This window comes from Lingula anatina, chromosome 4, assembly GCF_051362555.1.
Source record: "Lingula anatina isolate TDL-2025a chromosome 4, LinAna3.0, whole genome shotgun sequence".
Lineage (NCBI taxonomy): Eukaryota > Metazoa > Brachiopoda > Lingulata > Lingulida > Lingulidae > Lingula > Lingula anatina.
Window position 1 is genome coordinate 20,932,581 of NC_141770.1, and position 15,888 is coordinate 20,948,468.

Here is a 15,888-nt window from a genome sequence, read left to right on the forward strand (position 1 = left end):
TGTCCAGAGCATGTATGCACAATTAAAATAAAAAAATAAATAAATAAAACACTAGACATGTATCAACCCCAACTCTGAGTTTCGTGAGCATACCCAGAAGGTATGCCCAATCGTCAGGAGGTTGAAACCCCCTGAAGATGCAATGAAAAAAACTGCTGTTCTTTATTTCTTTTTTATCATATATATATATATATATATATATATATATATATATATATATATATATATATATATATATATATATACTCGTACAGGAAAAACATATATATATATATATATATATATATCATTAAAAAAACAAACACTTGCACAGTAACTTTTTAAAACTATAATTATCTGATTGTGGAGATAGCTTAAAGTCTATATGTGGTCTGATGCACAGGTATGTTCATTATAGAAATAATAAAAAAGATATACATCACTACCATAATGATTTTGATTCTGGCTCAAAAATGCTTTTTATTAACATGCTGAATATTTTTTCACAATTTAAAGGTGCACAGCGTAAGATTTTCTAGTGAAATACTCATACTTAGCAAATTTTCCTTTCAAAATTCACATGCCATGTCATTACTTGTAATTTTCCTGAAGAATTTTCAGATTAAGGCAAATGCCATTGTAAGTATTTTTTTTCTGCATGTGCTTTAGAGGACCATCTTTTTTTTAGGATTTAACAATTAAGAAACAGTTGCCCAGGCTTATTCTGTAAACAATGCCATTAATTTACCACAGAATTTCACAGCAATTCAGGGAAATGACAGTAGACCAACTTGAGTATGACCTTGTCAAAATTGCCCCCTTCACCCTTAAAAAATACATAACATTTGTACCTGATCCTAATAGAAACATTTGGTGATGACTCTAGTAAATTTGGAATGAGCTTGTTGCATACCAACTAGGTTAAGGAAAGGGGGGGAGGGGGGGGGGCAGGGTGCTGATGTGGTTTACATCAGGTAGCAAGTTCTGTGCAACTGTCATATAATCCAAGATATTGTCTTTCTGTTTATCTTCACCTTGGCAATAAACATATGAACTTGTACAAGTGGGTGTATACTCAGTTCAGGAAATTGTTCCAAGTAGATGGTATTTAAAGTCTCTTTACTCATATTGACTTGTTGTTTGTAATACACCTATAAGTAGCAGACACCCTTTTATAGTGACACCAGGCCTGGATAGCCTCACACACACAAACACACACACACACACAGAGAGAGAGAGAGAGAGAGAGAGAGAGAGAAGAAGGGAAAGGGAGTAAGTCACACGTTAGTGAATGAGTGAGTGAGTGAGAGAGAGCACATTTGCACAATCATAATGCTCAGAAATAATATTGCAGTAGTTGCCCACCTGTGACTCACCTGTGTTAGAAGTTGTGTATGCACATCTGCTATACCACAATATCCCGTTTGCTGTCATAAGCAAGACCCATTTGGTTGTGTGAGTGTGGTGGTGGTGTTGTGTTTATGTGTGTGTGTGGGGGGGGGGAGAGAGAGAGTTGTGTGTGTGTGTGGGGGGGGGGGGGGGGGAGAGAGAGAGAGAGTTGAAAGATAAGAAACTCCCTCTTGGCCAGAAAAAATTCACTCTGCACCAAAATTTGATGTATGTGTAGGTTTTATGCCATTTCCCAAATTGATTCAAGTACTAGTAAGGTAGTTAAAGGGTTCCCTTTTAAGAAAAAGAACCCCCTTTGGAATTGTTTTGCTGTTACTGAAGGCATCTACTTTTCCACCATCTTCAATTGACTGAATGAGGGTACAAAATTCTGTACCCCTATACCAAGGGTATAACCTACTGTACCCCCATGTTAATCTGGCTCAACTAGGTTATGACATGCTGCACCCCTATGTCAAGTTGGCTGGCCAATGCTACAACCTACTGTACCACTATGTCAAACTGATTGATCAAGGCTACAACTTACTATACCACTTTGTCAAGCTGAGTGACAAATGTTACAATGTACTGTACCCCTATGTCAAGCTGGTTCCCAAAGGCAACTACCTACTGTGCCACTATGCCAAGCTGGTTGACCACAGTTACAACCTTGTGTACCAGCATGTCAAGCTGGTTGACCACAGTTACAACCTTGTGTACCAGCATGTCAAGCTGGTTGACCACAGTTACAACCTTGTGTACCAGCATGTCAAGCTGGTTGACCACAATTACAACCTTGTGTACCAGCATGTCAAGCTGGTTGACCACAGTTACAACCTTGTGTACCAGCATGTCAAGCTGGTTGACCACAGTTACAACCTTGTGTACCAGCATGTCAAGCTGGTTGACCACAGTTACAACCTTGTGTACCAGCATATCAAGCTGGTTGACCACAGTTATAACCTTGTGTACCAGCACGTCAAGCTGAGTGACCAAGATTAAAACCTCTGTACTGTACCCTGTATCAGTCTGGGCCCCGTATCTCGAAAGCATCTGTGCGCAAGCGTCTCGATTGCATAACTGGCCCATACTTGCCCCATATAATACATTGTAGCCTCTATGTGATATTGCTATTCGCAAAATGCGATGCTTTTCCCAAAGGCTACAGCCCACTATATCACAACTTTTACCTCTCTGCCCAAAGGCTACAGCCCACTATACCACAACTTTTACCTCTCTGCCCAAAGGCTACAGCCCACTATATCACAATTTTTACCTCTCTGCCCAAAGGCTACAGCCCACTATACCATAACTTTTACCTCTCTGCCCAAAGGCTACAGCCCACTATATCACAACTTTTACCTGTCTGCCCAAAGGCTACAGTCCACTATATCACAACTTTTACATGTCTGCCCAAAGGCTACAGTCCACTTTATCACAACTTTTACATGTCTGTCCAAAGGCTACAGCCCACAATGCCATAACTTTTACCTGTCAGCCCAATGGCTACATCCCACTATACCACAACTTTTACCTGTCAGCCCAATGGCTACAGTCCACTATACCACAACTTTAACCTGTCTGTCCAAAGGCTACAGCCCACTATACCACACCTTTTACCAGTCTGCCTAAAGGCTACAGTCCACTATACCACAACTTTTAACTGTCTGCCCAAAGGCTACAGCCCACTATACCACAACTTTTAACTGTCTGCCAAAAGGCTACAGCACACTATACCACAACTTTTAGCTGTCTGCCCAAAGGCTACAGCCCACTATATCACAACTTTTACCTGTCTGCCCAAAGGCTACAGCACACTATACCACAGCTTTTACCTGTCTACCCAAAGGCTACAGCCCACTATATCACAACTTTTACCTCTCTGCCCAAAGGCTACAGCCCACTATACCACAACTTTTACCTGTGTGCCCAAAGGCTACAGCCCACAATACCACAACTTTTACCTGTCTGCCCAAAGGTTACAGTCCACTATATCACAACTTTTACCTGTCTGTCCAAAGGCTACAGCCCACAATGCCATAACTTTTACCTGTCAGCCCAATGGCTACATCCCACTATACCACAACTTTTACCTGTCAGCCCAATGGCTACAGTCCACTATACCACAACTTTAACCTGTCTGTCCAAAGGCTACAGCCCACTATACCACACCTTTTACCAGTCTGCCTAAAGGCTACAGTCCACTATACCACAACTTTTAACTGTCTGCCCAAAGGCTACAGCCCACTATACCACAACTTTTAACTGTCTGCCAAAAGGCTACAGCACACTATACCACAACTTTTAGCTGTCTGCCCAAAGGCTACAGCCCACTATATCACAACTTTTACCTGTCTGCCCAAAGGCTACAGCACACTATACCACAGCTTTTACCTGTCTACCCAAAGGCTACAGCCCACTATATCACAACTTTTACCTCTCTGCCCAAAGGCTACAGCCCACTATACCACAACTTTTACCTGTGTGCCCAAAGGCTACAGCCCACAATACCACAACTTTTACCTGTCTGCCCAAAGGTTACAGTCCACTATATCACAACTTTTACCTGTCTGCCCAAAGGCTACAGCCCACTATACCAGAGCTTTTAACTGTCTGCCCAAAGGCTACAGCCCACTATACCACAACTTTTAACTGTCTGCCCAAAGGCTACAGTCCACTATATCACAACTTTTAGCTGTCTACCCAAAGGCTACAGCCCACTGAACCACAACTTTTAACTGTCTGCCCAAAGGCTAGAGTCTACTATACCACTCCTTTTATCCAGCTAAGGTTACAGTCTATATACCATAACCTTTGGCTGTCCCCATGGCTTCGCTCTTTACCATGACCTCTGTTGACCTTTGTTTGACCTTGTTTGACCCAAGATGGTCTTAGTATTAAATCTTGGTAACGTCCAGTCTGGCTGCGTTAGTTGCATAGTAGTGTGTGTAGTAGGAGCTGGCAGTGCAGTCGTAGTAATAGTAGTCTATTGATTTTGTTCTTTTGCTTGGCAGGTTATGCACTTTGTAATGGCTACTCTTGGGACTTTGATCATTGTATTGCTGCCAACTTGCATAGAGTATGGCTGTATTCTTTCGTCTGTGTATGTGTGTATTGATTACAAAAAAAAAAAAACAAAGAATGAAAAATAAGTATGGGGGTCATATTCATAATTGTTATTCTTTGTGAAAATGCCATCAATATTGTGTTTTTTCCCCAAATTCTGTACATTGTATGTGGTGGCTGAATGTCGTTAGGGAAATTTTTAAATCAAATTCTTTGGTAAAAGGTCTAGTATCAAACAACATTTATTATTATTATTATTATTATTATTATTATTATTATTATAGTCCATAACCTAAATTTGGGTAACATCCCAATAATACAATGTGGTGAAAAGGCCTATGTGGGATATCATATTTAACCCTCACAATTCATGTCAGTTTTAATTTTAAGTGCTTTCATTGTATAAATTAAAGGATACTGAAAATATACAGTGATGTTGAAATTAAAACATAAAAAATCCCCATCTAGTTTAGGATTTAAATTCTGTATATTGTATGAGTCAAAAAGATGTATAGCCATTAGTTTGCCTGTTGGAGTACCTTGCGACCCTTAACTTTCATTTATTTATTCATTCATTTTTCCAGGCTCACCAAACTTAGTTCTCATACATGTATACAAGCTTGGTACTCACAGTCATTAACCAGACCAACCACTAATTCTGTGTTGCCATGGCAAATCAAGGTGATGTTAAAACAGAACCCCTCCCAAATACACCACCTACTATTGAAGTTGAGAGAAAGTTCACCTTCACTGACTCTACAGAAGATAAATTACAAGAACAGGGTGCCTCTCTCATCCAGCAGAAGACATTCACTGACATATATTACGATGTTCCACAGTACTCCTTGACTCTGAGTGACCATTGGCTACGCCAGCGTGATGGGGTGTGGGAGTTGAAGTGCCCCCCAGAAAATCCCACAACTAATGACCTTAGTCAAGTGACTTGCCAGTATGCAGAACATGTGACAATTCCAGAGATCATAGCCAAGTGCTCTGCTGTCTTAGGGTTAGCCATACCCACAGACAGCTCCATGCAGGAGTTTTTGACCAGTGCCCAGTGTGGTCAGTTTGCCACCATTAAGACTGAGAGGAAGTCGTACTCGTTGAATGAATTCAGTGTAGATTTAGACACGGCAGACTTTGGTTTCCGAGTGGGAGAAATTGAAGTGTTGGTTTTGGAGGAGAATAAAATTGCAGATGCTTTGTCGCGGATTGATATGTTGGCTAAAACACTAGGTGAGTTGTCAACAGTTTCATTCTCTTCATTTTTTTATGGTGTGATTCTTCAGATATACATGTACCATCTCAGTTTGAAAATGCCCTAAAGCCATATTTTATGGTCTACATATTCCTGCAAATTTGTGAATCTCTCTCAATGCAGACCTTTAGATAAATGATAAAACTTCTCAAATAAAAGGACCGGATGTCTATACTTCCTTCTAAAATGTTCATGATAACATAGCACTGTAAACATTATAGGAACTAAAGAACATTATAAGAACTAAATTTTTTAATAGAAAATGGTTCAAAACATCAAATCTATGTGCAGTGATGAGTGCAGCAATGATTCTTGATTTGGAAAAATTCGCTTTTCTCAACAAAAATTCTATTTTGTTGGAAAATCCCATTTTGGATACCTTTAATCCATATATACAGTAATAAGGCCATCTATAAACTTGCAATCAAAGGTTGGTACTAGAAGTGATTCATATGGAGAGAGAGAAAGCAAGAAAAAAAAGATTATTAGCATCTTAGTACCTGTAAAACCAAACAGATAAATTAAAATATAAACACTGATTGAATATTGCCAAGGTATAATGAGCAGGAATGTTTTTTGGCTAAGAAAATGAAAGCCGTCGATATCTTAGAAGCAAATACACAATTTGCAATGACTTAGCAGGAGCAACCAACGACACAAAATATAAGAATGAAATCAATTATAATTATTATTAATATTATTATTATTATTATTGTAAAGTTGGGAAGCTCCAAGGGAAGAGTCTATTGTTTTAGTATATTCAATTAAATTTAGCTCAAAATCAGACCTGTGTCTGTGAAGTTGTTCATGAAATTTTACAACAACAGGTGTTTATTTATTTGTCCTCTTCCCCCAAGATAGTCTGAAGAAGGTAACTTGGATTTCCAAAATTGAATCCAACAGTTGATTGAAGAAATTCTCATTGTTTTTTTTTTTTTTTTTTTTTTTTTTTTTTTTTTTTTTTAATTTTTAAAAGGGCTGATTACGTTGTATACCGGATTACTTTCATGGACAGCAGCCATTTAGTCTCTTCCTAACAATGTTAAAATCTTAAATGTCAACTGCACTCACTCTGCTGAAATGCTGAGTACCTCTCTTATTTGATTGCAGTCAAATAAATCGTTATCAGTTTATATCCATTTTTGATATATACTTTAACATGTGAGATTTCCTTAAATAAGGTGATATCATTTAATTGCAGAGAACCATTTTAGGAAACGGTGGATACCATGTTTGCAAGCCTACTAAATTGTTGCTATTGTCTTTTAGACATTCATTTTTTGAAGACGATATATATTGAAGTATTTTTCACTAGTTTGCTACTGGTTTAAAAAAGGGACAAAAATCAAAAACTGCTTGAGTCGGAAATAAAGGGATAAAGAAAAGTAAAAAGACTGAAAAATTATGTGGGTTTGCACCAATTGCAAGCTACATATTTGCACATTAACTATGTACCAATAGAAAATCCACAGAAAAACTACTGAAATCCAGTAACTCTTATGATCTTCATATCAACATATAGCCTTACATTTAACTTACCTTTACCAATGAAATGGTGTCTCCTCTTGTAGTCTTGTAGTCTGTTAAGCTACTATCTTTTACTGGTTTCAATGAACTAAAATGGTTTATTTTCAGTTACTTATAAGAAGAATGAAAAGATTCAAGCAAAACGCCCATTTATATACCAAAGCATTGCTTGCCAGTTGAGGTTTTTCTTACCTCGCTGATTAATTAACCACATCCTAACAAAGGATCTTCGTTTATTAGTCTGCAGAGTTGGCAGATATATCTTTTGCCATCAGAATTATTCAAGCTTTTTAGAATTTTTTTTTTCATTATTTCTTTTTCTAATTTTTTGCAAACGATGATTGTCGTTGTCATTGTTGATGGGCATAATGGATGAAACTGGTGTTACTTTTGATTTAGGAAAATTGGCAGTGTGTGGTCAAAAAGTGTGGTTTCGCCTCATGTTCATACGTATTAAAATTTCGATTTTTGTTTGTGGTAGTGATATAGTACTACGTACAAGGAGTATCAATGAGGGAAGTGTTGAGGAGGCAAACATACAGTGTTTACTAGTTTTATCATTTTTTATGGAACCCTAAGTAAATAAAGAAGTGAAAATGGCATCTGTCTTTAAGTCTCAACAAAAGTGATAAATAATAGTAACAACAGTTGATATTTCCTATGCACATTGCAAAAAATATATATTAGGGTAGACAAAACTGACAAATTTGTTAACAAATCCTACTGACCCTGATTTTGACAAAATGAGACTTTTTTGCACCTTTTTTTTTTTTTCTTTAAATGGAAAATAATGCATATTTGGCAAGTTGAAAAATTTACAATTGACCCCAGTGAATATTAGTGATGTTTTCATGCTTGAAAAATCATCCACACTTTGAATTTGAAATTTCCTTACAAAGAAAAAAAAAATAGAATCAAAATTTAAAAAACAATTAAAAAAAAACTACACCAAACCTATAATATAGTTGCTAACATGCTAAATTATATATACTTTATTCATTGTAACGTATGCATCTACATGGATAGATGAAAATGTACAAAAGGAATGCAAATATAAATAAATATGAATTATGTTAAATAGTGATATTGTACGACTCCTTGTATGAAAAATACAAAACATATTTGGCAGAGCCCAAATGGCTCTACCTACTCAACTGGTAATGGGTGCAGCACAGTCCCTTTTTTGGAAGGCTAACCATAAATATTTGGCAAGAGCAATAATATGTTCATTCTTCTTACCAGTCATTAGTGTTTTAAATTTATCCATTCTGGTAAGATGCTCAAACTATGTTGTTTTTTGTATACTGAATAAAGATCATATTGGAGGTCTGTATAAAGGGGGCATGACACTAGGAAATGGATTTCATCTTCTATTTTGCCAGAATGGCACTTTTTGCAAATTCTGTCTGCATGTTGTTAACCAATATATCAATTTGGCTGGCCTAACTCTACAGTGATTATTTTTATCTTCTGTGTCACATGTGTATTTACATATGCCATCAGATGTCTTCTTCCTGTGTGGCGACCTATGTTACACAACCTTGTCTGAAGCGTGTGTGTGTGTGTGTGTGTGTGTGTGTGTGTGTGTGTTTGTGTGTGTATTTGATTGCAGGAGTTTTTAACTGCATGAGTGCTGGTTTTGAATCATCATTTTAAAAACCACTAAACATGTTTCTGAGAGCTTGCAGCTATATTAATTCTGTCATCTGAAACATTTAATTAGCGTGTGCATTAAGTTAAACCAAATTTGTTTGCATAAATGTGGTGACTTGTGGCAAGGCAGGTTAATAATAAAAATTTACAAAACTTACACAAAAAGTTGTTAAATGCACATTTAAGCATCATGTCCTTATAGTGACATTAGTTGTTCTTTTAATTAGGTTTAGATACAATTTATCCCACTCCACCTCACCCTCCCCCAGAGTTAACTGTGTTATATTTGTTCTCCATGTTATCAAATGTCCCTTTTTTTTTTTTTTTTTTTTTTTTTTTTTTTTTTTTTTTTTTTTTTTTTTTTTTTGTTGTTTTGTGTCTGTTTCACAAAAAAAAACTGGATGGTTATGGGCTTTACACTCCTGGGACAGGTCCAGAGATATTTTCTGATAGTTTTCCAAATTATCTTTGTTCAGCCATCCTCCATTTTTGACCATCTTAACTAAAAAATTCTAACTGTCTTCCAGAAGACCCAAAAGAAGGCCTCCATCCACTTTACTTAGATGGCTTAATTTATATACATATGGCTGACTATGTAAAGTTAACATTGGGTTACTGGTGTAAGAGCCTTTAACAAGTGCAGATGACATATCTATGTGGGCTTTGACAACACTGTAAGTCACATCAAATTAGTCAGCAAACATCCATACGCGTAGCATCATTGCTTATCCAAATTTTGAATTTTAACATTTTGAGAAACAGGCCCTTGGATGTAAAGGTGTGTGTCATTGGTTGTAGGAAATGGTGCCCTAGTGTAAAGCTATGTGTCATTGGTTGTATATTTATTGCAGGCTTCCAGGCACTGTGGACAGGAGAGAGTCTGTATCCATATCAGATCAGTGAAGACTGCGATGATGATGATGAAATCTCTCCATAGATCTGAGGTGATCTGTAGATTTTAACATATGTTTTTATGTACAGACACATCACTGGCATGGGGCTTTGACATTGCTGTGCACTATTCACCTATACTTATTTTGCCAACACTTTTATCTAATATCTCTAATTAATTGCATTTATAGCTTTACCAGATATATTAAATTTGCCATAATATTTCTTAATGAAACAGTATTACAATTCAGAAGTACAACCTTTTTGGGAAAATAAAGTTTTTTGTCAGTATTGTGTGCACAGAGGACTCTTTTTTGGCCTCTTTGAATAACTTGATGTTTTAAGAACACAGCACTCCAAGAAAAAAATTTATAAAAATAAATTAAAATTTTTATAAATTATGTCAATTTATGTCAATTTATTTTGGATTTAGAAGAGGAAGGAGTTGTCTGTTAACCTGGCATGATTTTTGGTAAACAGTGCTTGTTGTTGCCTTTTTATCTAACAATTTGAATAAAGAAACCTGTTTTATTAAACCCCTTTAAGATACTAGTTCACTCTGAGATTCATAGGTCACTTGTCACGAGGAAACAGCTGCGACATGCTGATAAAACAGACGAGTGACCTCTGAAACACGGTACCTGGTAGGCATGACAATCGACGAGTAAGAGGATAACAAGGGGAAGCAGGGGGGAGGGGGGTAATGGGGTAGATTAGTGGGTAGGGGGGGTTGAAGTGGACAAGTCTTTTCTTCTGAAGGTAAAAAAAATTGGTTTTGATCAAATTGTTCAGAGTAGGAATTACAGTATATATATTAAATGTCACTATTTGGAGATGATGCAAGAGATCTAAGAATAAGAGGACAGAATTCACCAATCAGAAATTGTGTTTCATTTCAGGTGTAGGAGAAAGCAAGAAGCTTCCAGGCAAACTGAGTGCCTACCTACAGAGATTTAGACCTGAGCATTACAAGACATTACTGCAACATGAAATAATTCCTGAAGTTCGAGATGAGCATTTTTTTGCTGAGTGAATGGCTCTCCTTAATGTATGCGACTTCTCATATTTGAGAACACTCTATTTTTATCAGCTGATATTCCGGGTGCTATTCCACTGTACTTTGCAAACCCAACAAATTCCATACAGCTTTGTCATTAGTTGTAGAATCAATTCCATTGTACACCAAACATGTTATTGTCCTTAAAAAGATGTGTAAATACCAAAAGGACAGTTTTGGTATTGTTTAAATATTGAAGAACCAAGAATACTGTTTTGACATTATTAAGATTACAAAAATTAAAATAAGTTTCTTTCATTAGTTATGGAAACTAAATCCCCAGTTATGGTGTGCATATCCGGTTCCAGGCTTAGGACTTGCCAAATAATCACCTAAGTTTCTTTAAGATTTCTGACACTTATTCCTTCATTTAGTCTTCCACTTCCATGTACAAAACAAGTTTCCAGAACAGTAATGAATACTGATTCAGGGGCCAGATCATAACACCCTGAGTTCCATAGGTCCCTTGCTACTGGTCTCTATACTATCAGACTACCTCCAGTTTCCAGGCATTGAAGGAGAGGGGAGTCTCCAAGGGACCTCTGAAACCCAGGGCAGAACCTGTTGGAATATTTTGTAACTTTTAGAATTATCAAAACTTTATGTATGTGATGTTGTCCCCCTTATGTTGAATGCTGAAAGGGAGTTGAAGACTCTGTCTTTTAAAACTGCCTTTTAAAACTGGTTGTGCTACTTGTATATGAGTTTGCAAATGCTGAACTCCTGGTAATTAGTCAAAAATTGAGTTAATAGGGCTTTTCTTTAGAATTTGAGATGTTGATTTGAGACAGTGATGAGATCTTCAGTCTTTTGTATTAGGCTTTAGTAATTTGTAAGTTTTCTGTATTACCGTTGTTGATTACCAAAGAATTTAGAGCTTTTTGTTTGTTTGTTTGTTTGTTTGTTCTTTCATTTTATAACATTTTATATGCTTTTTGAGTAGGGTTACTTTTTGTTGAGGCATTTTATGTGTGTTAAATGTTGCTCATAATCACAAGTACCCCAGTATGTGATTTTTGGATAAAAGATGATATTTTTGTCCTATTGTGGATGGCATTGGTCCAAATAACTTGGATCCTATGTAGAACTACTAAAAGAAAGTATCCTAAAGTATATAGCACAGCATAGCATAGTATACCTTTTTTGCTTGACAACTGTTCCATGCAGCTGTAATGTGCTGACTTGATTACATCTAAAACTGAAACAACAATAAATAATTATCAAGCAAAAAGAAAGAGAGATGTACTATACTATGACTCCAAACAAAATGGAGCTTTTTTTTAAGTTATTGTGATTACACTGTTAATAATATGGAACACTCCAAGAGCCCAGGTATCTGACTTAGAAAAAAGCATTAAAACTATCTATCAGAAAATATCAGGAGATGCAGATTCAGTTTAAATTGTAATCACTACTATTCCTGCTAGATAACTGTTTATCCTGAAAATTTCTTCAAAAATTTAACAGTATATGTGATAATCTTTCTTGGGTATCTTGTTCAAAACCAAGCAGAAAACCAGTTAGCCCAGAGGTGGTACCAGAGTGACCCAACAAATACGTGATAATCCTGGATGGACCAATGTGCATGCCCATCGACCACACCTTTTTTTCTTCCAGGCTTTAAAAAAAGGTTTCTTAAAAAATGGGCGATTCGTTTCCTTAATTGTCTTTGTACTCTGTTAGTTTCTGCTTTGATATATATCCAATGCCTGTTTTACAAAAGAAATAAGGCCAGAAATTGATTTAAACTTTTAGGCCAGAATTTTAATCTGTTTTGATTTGTAATAATCTCTTTGTCATGTGACCCAATGGCAAGCACAAATTCCAGAATAATTTCCATAACTGCTGTTTGGGTGGTAAAATTTAATGTATGTTATATTTCTATGAGTTGTTTACAATATATTTATTGTGAAATATGAATTGCTTATGAACATTTGTTAAATCCCTTTAAGATTTTAATTCTTTCTGTGTTCCTAAACTAAGAAAGGTAGAGTCATGAAATTTTCAGCAGTTTTTAAATAATCATTTTCCTAATATATCCCAAATTTCATTCTTATATCTTCAAAACTGTTAACGTTATTGTTTCTTTTATTTCTTCTTAAGCCACATGATGTTTATCCCACTTGTATACCTGTAAGCATACAATATTAACAGTTCGTTGAAATGCTTTTGTTTTTTGTATTTTTTCTATGCAGCATTTTCCTCATCATTTTTTATTTGGTATTGTTTTTGTTAATAATATTGTACCGAGTATAGAAAGTAAAGGAAACATGGTTTGTTGCCTAAAATGTCTTTTGGTCTTGTTCAGCATTTTTACCAAGGTATACCCAATTCTAAACCCTTGTAACAATGCAATGTTTAAGCCCAATTTTTGAGTTCTAAGTTTCTAATTTGCCTGTCACTATCTCCAAATCCAGGTGATTCATAAACCAGAAACTTTGACCCCAAAGTACGGTTATTTAAAGCGTTGTTATGTGAACATTCCTGTATTAGGTGATAAAAGGAAAAGCGCTTAATTGCCAATGCTATCTGCTCCAATGGCATTCATTTCCGAAAATGCCTTATGTATATTACGCATTACAGGTGTGTCAAAGAAATTGGTGACTCTGGAGAATTGACTCTCTGTAACACGGGCCCGTTTCTCTACACTAGTGGAACGGCAAAGGTATTCCCAGGAATGAAGACCCGTGTCTCATATGATTAGTAAATATTAGGAGGTTGGACTTAAAGGTACACTGCACATGTTTGAATAATTCCCTAAAGTCAGACTTTATATGTCTACATATCCTGCAAAGCCACTAATCTTTCCCAGTTCAAACCTCTAAAATAAAAGGACCCGGACTCGATTGGTCCTTCTAAAATATACAGGAAGACATGGCGTTTTAAAATACTGACCAGTCATTTAGAACTGTAGTAAAGTAAATGACTTACACTTTCACTAATTGCAGATAATAATTAAATCGGAATCAAATGAGTAAAAGGATAGGGAGTTATTGAGTGTAAGTTAAATTTCTTTAAGAGTCAACAAGTGTAGAAATTGTTCACGTAGTGGAAAAAAATGGAACATGTCAAAGTCACATCTAGTTCGATTTGACTGGTTAATTTCTCAATAGATTTGCAAGTTTCTGACCTGTGTAAAACACATGCAAACTAAGGATGGATATAGTCCAAGCATGAGTAATTCAAAATAATATTTTTAATATTTTAAATTGAAAACTAGTCTCTTAGATATTGCCTAGTAAGGAAATGTTCCAGGGTGGTTTGCAACATGAGAATGGAAAATTCCTCGTATCACGCAAAGACAACGGAAAAAAACCAGTAAATGCATGATCAGTACGAGAAATAGAGTATAAATACTTGTAAAATTGTATGAAAAAGGCAGTCGGTGAATAAAAGTTTGAAAGCTCCAGATCGTTATTTTCACTATAATAGAACTAAAACACTGAATAAAAAATAGAATACAACATCAAATCCAAGTACAGGTACGGTTTGGCAACGATTTGCGAGTAGGAATTTTTCCCGAGAAAATTTCATTTTGGTGGGTAACTCCCAAACAGGGTATCTTTAACCGCAGGAAACACGATTTTTGAATATTGCTTTAGATATCTTGTTCAGTACGGGACATTAATGGGTAACGGACTAGGGTTCCCAGTGGAACACTATTCCTGTCACATAACATAACTTGTGTCCTGCCAAAATTTCTACGTTACTAAAATAGGTTCTTCCCGGATATATATTCTCCTAATATTAAATTGCCAAATAAAATGAAACTTCGTTCCAAATTATTTTCCAAAGGTAAAAGTCAAAGCTATTCTTTGAAGTTCAATTCAGAAATCGGAGAGATGTGATGACTGATACGGCATACTTTTGACGACAATGTTACGTGTGCAACCTGCTATTCCACGACCTCATATTTAATGCCCATCCCCCTTTTTTACAACCCAATTACGGCTATTTCTAGATTCATTTATTTTATTTAAACAAAGCCTTGGAGAACAAATTAAAAAATGGTGCATTTCTTTCTTTTTTTAAATCACTAAATGTGCCTAACTTGACAGATGTATTCTGTGTAGCTACAACGATGAAAGAGTCAACAGTGAACGCGAAAGTGCCAATTTTACCCCATAAATGTCGTGGTTGTATCATTAATGTACAGTAGGTCGTTAAAGCTGCATTGTCGACTTGTTTTATGTCTTTACGTTTTTGATACATTTAACTTGGGAACGGTAGTTTATCGTTTATGTTGAAAAGTGCCCCCCATCCTTTTTAAAGACTGTTGCACAAATATGTTAAGAAAAAGCATTTATACTGATTAAAATATATAGTAAAGGAGTGCTTCATTAAAGCTACCAGTTTGTGCGTTATCTTAGTTATCTAAGTTTTGTACAGGCACCTTTTAGGGGAAGTTCTGTAGATCAGCTAAAAAAAAATCACTGAACCCGTTAAAAAACTACTGTGAAATGACCAACAACAATTGTGTAGGTTTGAACTATTGTTTTTGGCTATATATCAAACTAAAAATTTGTAATTCCAAATTATTGTTAAATTACCATGATACTAATACGATCCAGCTCCTTCATTTTTTCAAAATATATTAGGTCCTAACAAAAGTCATTTTATTAATGTTCCACACTGCCGTAGGTTAAGATGTACACTTTTATATCAATATTTTTTCACTTGAATAAAATCCTCTTCTCTGTAATTAAATGACCATGCAGTATACTCTTGAAAATTAGGCTTGTTTTCTTAAAATTTATATGAATGGAACACTGATAACTTTCTTTGCCACACCTCTAATAAAATTAAAATTCCTTAACTTAATGTTTTAATGAGTATAAATGCTTTTTCTTTAAATATTTATGCAATAATCTGAAGAGAGTATCATCATCAGTTGTTTTTTACAAACCACATAAAATGAATACAACTAAATTCTAATTTGCCAGACCTTCAGTTTATGATATACCTTAATCTTAAACATCTACAATTTAATTACACATGCCTTGGAAACAATCTGGCAGCTCACATGTTAATAACTTGGCCATTACAAATGTTCATTATACTGTTTACA

General features: G+C 35.7%; 1 protein-coding gene across 3 annotated transcripts in view; it reads left to right on the forward strand.

Annotated features, from left to right (window-relative positions):
* LOC106159317 (thiamine-triphosphatase) overlaps window positions 1-13,116 on the forward strand; it is a 29,172-nt gene extending 16,056 nt beyond the window's left edge. The window contains exons 2-5 of one of the 3 annotated variants that reach the window (XM_087010452.1): window positions 5,019-5,670; window positions 9,724-9,816; window positions 10,197-10,235; window positions 10,663-13,116. In XM_087010452.1, the coding sequence (XP_086866578.1) occupies window positions 5,103-5,670; window positions 9,724-9,809 (654 nt within the window). In that variant the 5' untranslated portion in view covers window positions 5,019-5,102 and the 3' untranslated portion in view covers window positions 9,810-9,816; window positions 10,197-10,235; window positions 10,663-13,116. The remainder of the gene's footprint in view (window positions 1-5,018; window positions 5,671-9,723; window positions 9,817-10,196; window positions 10,236-10,662) is intronic. The other 2 variants (XM_013535575.2, XM_013535574.2) reach the window with 2 other exon arrangements.
* Window positions 13,117-15,888: the final 2,772 nt, after the last annotated feature.